Below are 9,721 nucleotides of genomic sequence, written 5' to 3' on the forward strand. Positions count from 1 at the left end.
TTACAGTTAAAACATTCGGAGTATCGGATTCTCGAAACATGCAAGTATTTTGAAGAAAAAGAAATGTAAATACACAAAGAAAGACCATGCGCCACGCGTTTGGTGACCTCAAACACGGCATCCACGACTCGCACTTGCTTGGAAGTAGGAAGGAAGCTTGGAACTAGTTGGGATAAAAGCATCCTACCATTTTCTAATAATAAATAAATAAAATAATTCGTAATGCCTCTGAGCAATCACGAATGATTCTCATCCCCAGGCGAATTTTCACATTGACTTGTACACTACGACAGCGTTTCGGGTGTAGAGTAATATTATAATTTAAATACGGCTTATGCCGGTATCCGGTAAATTGTTGGGCAGTCCAGACAATTTTTCCTCTTATTTTCTGCATACAACGCACCCTACCGCTTTATTCATCTTTCTCTCCTTCCTCAACAGCACAACTCTCTCTCTCTCTCTCTCTCCAAGTTTGTTCCTTTGAGAAAGAACCAGCCCTTCATCGACTTCAAAGGTACGACTTTTCCTTTATTTTCTTAACTATTTCAGTTTCTCGAGCTTGATCATCGTTTTATTGTTTCTGCACGATTTTTTATAATTTCTTCACATTTTTCTTAATTTTTTTTAAAGTTTAATTTTTGAGGTCCGATCGTCATTTTCTCGATCGATTCTTGTTCTGCGTTTCTGATTGTTGTTGTTGTGGTGCCGTTTCCGGCCTCTGATCGTTGAGGTTTGCTTGTTTGGTGGTGCTGCTATATAAAATTGTTATATACACACACACACACACACACACACACACACATACATACACATCTATATATATATATATATATATATGCCTACCCTCTGTTTAGGAATTTGTGATTTTTGGGTAATTTTTATTTTGTTTTAATGTGGATGCTGTATTGTGTAAAATGGAGCTGTGAATTGTGGTTGTTTGGTTTTATTCTGTTGTATAATTGTTCCAACATGTATGTAATGAACCCGGGCGGGCGGATAATATGATGACCATTATGATAGTGATGGTTATTGCAATCGTAAAGTCACTTTCCTCGGTTATTAGTTATTCAGGGAGAATGATTTTGCTTTGTAACTAATATCAGGGTCTCAAATACTGTTTCGAAGAAAATGGTTATACCTCCCCTGCGGTTTAGTTTAGACCGAGGTTTGCTTGGTGGATTTGAGGGTTTTTAGATAATAAATTGTTCGTTCTGGATTACCTTAGCATCGACTAGGTTTAGACCGTTCTTATTATGCAGGTTTTGGTTGTGCTGGTCGTGTATCGTTATTGCATGCTTGTGTTGAGTTCGACTGGAGAGGAGCATTAATACCCAAGTTCTGAGAGGTGATACAACTGCATCTGCAGGTGAGAGTTTCTTAGAGCCATATCTTTCTAAGGTTTGCGGTTCTGTATGGTGGTCAATATTTGTACATGATGGTTTACGTTACTGTTTTTTTTTTTTTTTGTGTTGGCAATGTGTGTTTTTGTGGTGGGTGTGTGTGGGTGGGTGGGTGGGTGGGTGTCGGGGGGGGGGGGTTTAGTTCCTTTCATTCTCTGAATTATGAATAGTGTTGCAGGGACCTTTTGATCAATTCGTCTTCTATAAAAAGGATCTCAATTCAAGCCTTGTCTTTTCTTCAGGATTTATTGGTACGCTCTGCTGCCAGCTGTAGTTTTGTGAGAGCACAGTATATGGTACTAACTACTAAAGACTCCATTTTTACTTGCTCAACTAGTAATGAACTGGATTTCACTTTAACTGGGTCTATCCACCTGACCTAGTGGAGGTCATTTTTGAGATAGAAAAAATGTAGCCTTGATGGTGATAGTGTCATGGTTTTTAGATCGGTAATGCCTGGCCCTCTGTTTACTGATGGAAAAAGTCAGAGTTCAATGCTGTTTAGGGAGGTCTTTGATCTAAACTAAGCACACAGGATCTTCCTTGTGTTTACATTATGCATACTAAGGTGACGGAGAGGTTGGCTATAATATAATGCCATGGGAAAATTCAATTGACTACGTAAAGTTTCTGTGGTCAATTCATGCTTCTCATTTTCCTAGGATTTGGAGTTACCTCTATGATGTTTCTGTACGTTGGTGTCAAATAGAACAGTGAGCTGATGGATATACTGATGATTGTGTGCTTAGGAGTTGTCAATGGATGGTGAACATACGGACCAGCTTTTGATACATTGATACATACCATCTCTGGAGAATCTTGTGCTCAGGTGATGGGATGGAACCATGTAGTTTGGTTTGAATGTGGAGTTTTCTAGTGCCACTTATCATTACCCTTGTGGTGGATGATTTGCCCGTGAGTAAGGAAAAACCTTCACTAAGAACTCTGAGGAGCTGATGTTTGTAGCACTGATACACAGAGCTTGGTGCCCTAAGATTTGTGTAGGCTAACAGGGTGGAGTGAGTAGTTGGGGTCTTGTACATGTCATACCTGGATGGGAGGTAGTGGGCTGCTAACTCATAATTGGTGGTTTGGGTTTCTTCAGATTGGCATAGGTTATCGGTTGGATGGCACCCTTGACTCGTGTACAGTTTCTTTTCTGTATTCCACACGAATAAAATTTTCCAGATTTGAGATTATGAGAATATCTTGGTTACTTCTTAGGACATCATCTTGCTGAGGAGCCTCTGTGGAGAGAGTTTTGCAAATACTAATATCCTTTCTTCGGAGATCTCCAAGCCTATCTTTTAGAGTGCAAGTATACCGACCATGTGTACTCTATAGCTTCAAGTGCCAAATGTCTCAAGATGCATATGATGTGAAGACAACACCCTTTTAAGTCTTCGGACGAAGATTCTCTTCATATTGGGCTATGGGATTTTGTAAGTGTAGAAACTTTTTGTAGACAGAGAAGGCTCCAGGTTTAAGCAATACATATATTTGATGGTTATACTAACTTGATCTTGTGGATTGACAGTTTTCAGAGTTTATATCTAGTGTTACCTTCTGTTCAGTGACTTAACCTCATCTTGGTATTTTACATGATAGAAAGGTATTGTAGGCGGGAATATAACTTTGACAAATTTTGTATTATTGATTTATGTTTAATTACTTGATTACCTAGTTTTAAAAATTGTTTAAAACAGCAATGGTATAGTATGTATTTTTCACAATCAGTCTACAAAGGCTCTCTTCCATTTATTTTACTTTTTTCATCTCAACTTATTTTATAATATACTAATTGTACCTTTCATTCATAATATTTTCAGCTTTCATCTGGAACAGTTCCGACTTTTAACCTTGATGAGAGCATCTTTTGAAATGTCTTTAGGGCTGAAAGTATTAAGAACTGTGCCTTTTTTTTCAGAATTTGGAGGCGAGGGGCCATCTGGTAGTGGGTTTTCTGGTCTTAGTTTATATATTTTAAAATTCTCCTGTTGATATTTGGATATCAAGAAATAATTTAAAAATCAATATAGTGTGTTATTAAGATTGTTACATCTTTACACCTGCTAGGTGATCTCTAATCCTGTGATTCAAAGTCCAAACGCAGGTAATATCTTCAAGGAAGGTCCTGATTCCATCTTTCACATCTCACTTTCAGCTAATTATTTCTTTACACTTTCCATTCTTTTTTATCCCTCAGAAAAAAATGGCTCTCCCTATTATCATTGGAAAAGCCATCTTATTGGAGAGGAATGCAAGTAAGGGAGTTGGTTGATGGTGATATAGGGTGCTAGCCTTTGTGTAATTAGACTTGACAGATCCTCTGCAGCACAATTGTTTTAAGCAGAACAAATCATGACTTTTACTTCAGTATTGGCCTTGAATAGAACAGAGATCGTGGGTCAAAGTGTGAAACCATATTTATAGGCAGGACTCCTGGTCGAGTAACTAGTTGGTGATGTTGTGGCATATTTTTCATACTCAGTCAAACTATTTTGAAATTTTTCGATTGGTATGTGAAGCCGGAACTTGCTGGAATAATTTGTTTAAATAAACTGCATTTTCCTTTGCCCATCTCTAGAAGTTAAATTTATCTACATCTGTGTTGGTTGCCCTCTTCGGTTGTTGGAACTTGATGGCCAGTTTTAACTTCTTTGAAACCTGTCTGGCTTTGGTTCGATGGTTCTTTTCTTATCTTTTGAAAAGAGCTGAAGGCAATTTCTTTAATGTAATTTGTATGAGGATGCTGATTCCTTTCTCCCATCCACACTCTGAGTTACACAAGAATTCTCGTTTGCTTGTTTAGAAAAGTAAAATCCTTATTACAAGCAATATTTTTGTAATGGGCTACTTATCAAGATTTTATGGTTAATAGTTCTAACTTCTTACTGTAGTGCCTAGATGTGGGCCTCCATGTGTTATAAATGCAAAATGTTGAAAGAAGAGATTTGCATGCATGATTAACCTTAGAAATATCTAATAACGGTGACGTTTCAAGAAAATCTTTGTTGGATACAGCGCTGATTTGGAGTAAAGGCGCGCAGAAATTAATACTAATGTATTTTTCATTTTAAATAAATAAATTTTTATAAGTGACATTTATTTAGATGTATCTTCTGAAACTAAAGTTTTGATGTGACACTCTTAGGTTGATGTTGGAAAATCTTGGATCTTTTCAAAATCCTTAAACGGTTGAGGATGCTGTTATATAGTTGCCCTTTTTACTTGCTCAATGCTCATTAGACTTTAAATCTGTTTAGTCGGCCTTCGTTGGTATTTTGTGATTTTCTTTAATTATACAGATACGTCCTCTTTGGTCAATCATTTTGATCTTTTAGTCTGTTTCTGCTATCTTCTAACTTTAAACATTCTGGTTACTTACTACTTGCACTGTATTTGTACAAAAATATGTTATATTTTATTATTTATCAATACCAGCTTACTTTTACACAAGTAATTACAAGTTTGGTTGAAGTTGTGTTGAGATTTGAGAATAACAAAGAAAGTAAAAAGATGTTGCCCTTGTTTTGGAATTAAAGTATGTAGGGGAACCTGCAGCACCGCTCTCTTTCCTTTGTTATTTGTCCAATATTTTATGAGTCCTGGATGCGTATCGTGACTCTCGCAGTCTGAAAAGTAATGAAGTTAATTACTTTTCTATGTTTTGAGCTGCCTTTCCCTTTTTTGTGCAGGCTGTGGTTTTATTTGGTAGATTCTATTTCCAGCTCATAACTTGTTCGTGGCTGTAAGCTGACGAAAGTTATGGGGCATAGACATCAGTTCAGCACATCTCATGTTTTTGAAAGTGAAAATGATCAGAATTGGAATCATATGAATACGGAACAACCTTTTGGGCATTTAGGTACTGTCTTTATTTTCCTTGAGTATATTCTTCTTTTCCTTTTTTCTGGTCTATAATTGCAAAATGTTTTTGGTCATTTATGAGTTTTGAGTGTATTAACCTTGAATATCTGATCTATGGAATATCTTTTGTATTCATGATTAACTGTCTGATTTTGGACCAAATACTGCAGGCCAGGCTGGCTCTGGGGAGAACGGTTCTTTCTTTTATCCTGTAGAAAATATGTTTATAGATGGAGCGCCTTTTGCTTCAAATTGGAACCCGGCTCCGAGGTCATATGGGTACTCTTCCATGAACCACAATATTGATGTACCACATTATCAACCTGATGCTTCTGGTCCGTCTCATGACCCTTTTCAGCATCCAATAAGTGCTGGTACCTTTGGCATGTCCAGTGGGAATTATGCTCACCATGCACCTTCTTCTAGTTATGACCGGCGTACATTCCATGGTGTTGAGGGTAGTTTTGTTGATCTTACAGTGAGCAACGGAAGAGGTCCTCACAAGAGAAAAAGCCCAGGGATCCCTTCAGTATCTGAGAGAGGCAGCACCAGCAGATACTATAGCTCTGGCAGTAGTTCCTCTGAGCTCCCTAGATCTTCAGAGTTGCAGCAGGAGAAAGTAAACATGGATACCTCACACGTGCCTTGGGATCACATTTCTATGGGCCCCAGCTATAGAGGGAATGGACTCTCGATTAGGGGTGAAGGATCCATGAGAAATGTGAGAAGCCGGTCTGAACATGATTTGGAGTCCAACCTAGCGAGGACACATTTATCGACCAATCCTTTGCACACTTCTTATTCTACAAATCTCCCTATTGACCATTCTAGTACAATGGATCTCTCTGGTCAGGGTTCCACTGGTTTGACCAATGAGTGGAACCATATTAGTGTGGCTCCTCATGGAAGGATTATAGCTCCAGGTTAGTTTTTGGTTCATTTGTGTCTTTGTATCCAGGGTCATGCTACTTTTTACTGATTGATTTCTTTTAAATTGCAGATTCAAGTGGTTTCGGTCATGATCCGAACCACTTCCTTGTGGGAAGTAGTGGTAATGCTTCTGCGGATACTGGGTTATACCATCATGATTTCATGTCGAGCAGAAGTAATGCGGTCCCTCAAAGTTATCCTGGTGCCTTAGCCCCAACTGTAAGGGGTGTTCGCAGTACCTACTCTCAAAGATCTACCCCAGCCTTCAGGGCTTCTTCAAGCAACTTGCGATTGGGACATGTAGCACATTCAGATGAAGGATTGCAGCTGATGCCAGAAAATTACCCAAGACATCCTAGGCCAGTGGCCTCTGTTGGGTGGCGTCATAATGACAGGAGTGGTAGATTAAGGATGTCTAATGATAGATACCGAGTCCCTGAAGCGTCTGCTCTCCAGGAGCGGTTTACTTCTGAGGTATGTAGTTCAATCGCTGCATGTTAGCATGTCTTGTTATTTTCAAGAAGGTTGCAGCTTGTTTGTGATTGTCAGAAAACACTTCACTGTTTTCCCAATCGGTGCATACGTATTGTTGTGTACTTTCCACAGTAACTATTCAAGCTAGTTCTGAGCACTTAAAATCTGAAAATGCATAGCCGATAGCTATTGTGCATTCTGTTGTGACTTTTGAGAACCTATAACTTAAACATGAGACTCAAGCTCTTGTTTAATCAGGTTCATACATCTGTATGGACTAGTATTACTAACATGTTCACAAGCGATCCATGTGACTATGGACAATATGCTCTTATGAAACTTATTTTATTGTTAATTAAAGCTTTTGAAATTCGATACAACAACAACAACAAAGCCTTTTCCCACTAAGTGGAGTCGGCTATATGAATCCTAGAATGCCATTGCGGTCGGTTTTGCGTCATGTCCTCCGTTAGATCCAAGTACTCTCAAGTCTTTTCTTAGGGTCTCTTCCAAAGTTTTCCTAGGTCTTCCTCTACCCCTTCGGCCCTGAACCTCTGTCCCGTAGTCACATCTTCGAACAGGAGCGTCAGTAGGCCTTCTTTGCACATGTCCAAACCACTGTAACCGGTTTTATCTCATCTTTCCTTCAATTTCAGCTACTCCTACTTTACCTCGAATATCCTCATTCCTAATGTTATCCTTTCTCGTGTGCCTACACATCCAACGAAGCATCCTCATCTCCGCTACACCCATTTTATGTACGTGTTGATGCTTCACCGCCCAACATTCTGTGTCATACAACATCGCTGGCCTTATTGCCGTCCTATAAAATTTTACCTTGAGCTTCAGTGGCATACGGCGGTCACACAACACGCCGGATGTACTCTTCCACTTCATCCATCTAGCTTGTATTCTATGGTTGAGGTCTCCATTTAATTCTCCGTTCTTTTGCAAGATAGATCCTAGGTAGCGAAAGCGGTCGCTCTTTGGTATTTCCTGATCTCCGATCTTCACTCCTAACTCATTTTGGCCTGAACTTGCAATCCATATATTCTGTCTTTGATCAGCTTTTGAAATTCGATAAAGCTAATAAAATTCTTTTGTATAGCGTAAATCTTGTTTAGTACTGAATACGGATGAGCCAATTGTTCATATACCACTGCAGGGTTTTATGACTGTGGATCGCCCAGCCTTTTATGGGTCCAGAAATATGCCTGATCATCATAGAGATATGAGGCTGGACATAGACAACATGAGTTACGAGGTAACATTGATATTCCTGCCCTTATTATTTTGCTCTTCCTATGGACTTTAATGTATTCTGAATTTCTTGAAATGTCCGAACAAACAGGAACTCCTTGCACTTGGCGAAACAATTGGGAATGTGAGCACAGGCTTGTCTGAAGATCTGATACCGAAGTGTTTGACAGAAACAATATATTGTTCATCAGATCAAATCCAGGAGGAAGTCTCATGTGCAATTTGCCTGGTAAGAGTAACACTTGAAACCGAAAATTATGAGATTGCACTGTCAGTTCGTACGGTTTTGTCTTAAGCTTTTTCAACCAATTGGACTATAAATTGCTTAAACTGCTGAAAAACTAACTAGCATTTTTCTCTAATTGACAGGAAGAGTACAATGACAGGGATGATGTTGGTGCGCTGAAAAGTTGCGGTCACGATTACCATGTGAGCTGCATCAAGAAGTGGTTGTCAATGAAAAACTCTTGTCCAATCTGCAAAGGTTGTGTTCTTCCTGATAATATGAAGGAGAAATAATTTAATCGCATTGCCAGCGGCTTCATTAAATTTCCATTCTTGTATATATATTTAGAGATAATCCCGAAAACGGGGGAAGCGAACTTGTTGCGAATAATTTAAAGAGATTGTTAGCCAATTTAAATTCATTTGTTTCAGGCTTCAATTTAAATGTTGTGAAGCCTTTTTGCAACTCTTGTTTTGTATGGGGCTTTAGTGGATAGATGTTTTTTTTTTTTTATTTGTTTTGTTTTATGAGTCCATTCTTCTGAATCTTTCCTTTTAGAACTGAGAAGCTAGCTAGTTTACGATGAAAAGGGATAAACCTTAAGAAAAAAGAAGGGAAAGACGAACTCTGGTTTGTTGGTTTTGGTTTTCTAACTTTTGTTTCTTTGATTTTTATTTTTTGTATCCAGCCTAAGTACCATCCCAACCCATTTCATGAATAAAATGTGACCAATTAACCAACCAACAAAGCTACTTGTTACAAATAATATCTCTTTGTTGCATCGAAACATATAAATGTTGACTAATCTGACTAACATTGGACTATTTAATCAGACGACTAAAAATTGGTAGATGCATGTAAGAGGACTACTAGAAATTGATAGATGTCAAGTGTGCAAGGGGAGAATCAGAGTGACAATTTATATGGCGATATTTGGTTTTGCTTGAGCTAAATTACACAATGTGGGAACAATAATTTGTAAACAACTTGCCAGTCATGTAATGAGAGAACAATAATTTGTAGACAACTTGCCAGTCTTGAATGTCGAGTTTAAGATACAAGCGGAGATGAATTTTACTGGATTACTCATATACAAGTGACATTTTAGTTTTTAAATCTTACATGGTTGATAATCAGATAATTAGACTTTTTAGTAAAATTTTTATTATGAGTACAAGAAGACATTTTTTTTATATATTTTATCTTGCTAATGAACATGGCAAAACAAGGCTTTCAACAATTAAGATTTTATGATTAATTATCTATTTATTTGACAGTTTGTATGATTGTGAAATGGTAAATTAATACCGCTATCGTTTCTGGTGAAAAATAAAAAGAAAAAAAAAAGTGCTACAGCAAATGTCACTCTCGCTTAAGTTTTACCAGTATTAGGCGGTGTTCAATTTGGATTGCTAATGTTCAAACTAATTTGTTACAACATTGCTTAATACCAAATAATTTTATATGACATTCACATTAAACCTGGCAAACATGTGGTATGTGTCGTCTTGATGTTAACACGTCTTTTTAACAAGGATTTTTTCTCCTTTTTTTTTTCCTT

The 9,721-nt window shown here is 37.8% G+C and overlaps 1 protein-coding gene across 30 annotated transcripts; it reads left to right on the forward strand.

Moving 5' to 3' along the window:
• The first annotated feature begins 205 nt into the window (after positions 1-205).
• On the forward strand, positions 206-8,625 carry LOC103433279 (probable E3 ubiquitin-protein ligase ZFP1). Of its 30 annotated transcripts, XM_070820555.1 has the most exons (14): positions 377-514; positions 1,260-1,366; positions 1,579-1,651; positions 2,150-2,842; positions 2,938-3,012; positions 3,230-3,351; positions 3,477-3,513; positions 3,607-3,918; positions 5,099-5,268; positions 5,441-6,193; positions 6,271-6,674; positions 7,840-7,938; positions 8,026-8,163; positions 8,304-8,625. In XM_070820555.1, exons 9-14 carry the CDS (start codon positions 5,169-5,171, stop codon positions 8,451-8,453), a joined length of 1,644 nt encoding a protein of 547 aa, XP_070676656.1. In that variant the 5' UTR covers positions 377-514; positions 1,260-1,366; positions 1,579-1,651; positions 2,150-2,842; positions 2,938-3,012; positions 3,230-3,351; positions 3,477-3,513; positions 3,607-3,918; positions 5,099-5,168; the 3' UTR covers positions 8,454-8,625. The 30 variants fall into 30 exon arrangements, with proteins under 30 accessions (XP_008369753.2, XP_028956930.1, XP_070676656.1 ...); XM_070820554.1 differs by lacking the exons at positions 2,938-3,012; positions 3,230-3,351 and having other exon boundaries at positions 1,579-1,696; positions 2,625-2,842; XM_070820559.1 differs by lacking the exons at positions 377-514; positions 1,260-1,366 and having other exon boundaries at positions 1,571-1,651.
• The last annotated feature ends 1,096 nt before the right edge of the window (positions 8,626-9,721 follow it).

Source organism: Malus domestica, chromosome 04 (assembly GCF_042453785.1).
Source record: "Malus domestica chromosome 04, GDT2T_hap1".
NCBI lineage: Eukaryota > Viridiplantae > Streptophyta > Magnoliopsida > Rosales > Rosaceae > Malus > Malus domestica.

What these genes read in the sequence shown, in the direction of transcription:
- LOC103433279 (XM_008371531.4), top strand. Translation starts at nt 5,169, where the DNA reads ATGGGGCATAGACATCAGTTCAGCACATCTCATGTTTTTGAAAGTGAA. An exon ending in TGGAAGGATTATAGCTCCAG is followed by an intron (nt 6,194 to 6,270) that starts GTTAGTTTTTGG and finishes TTTAAATTGCAG; the next exon opens with ATTCAAGTGGTTTCGGTCAT. An exon ending in TAGACAACATGAGTTACGAG is followed by an intron (nt 7,939 to 8,025) that starts GTAACATTGATA and finishes CCGAACAAACAG; the next exon opens with GAACTCCTTGCACTTGGCGA.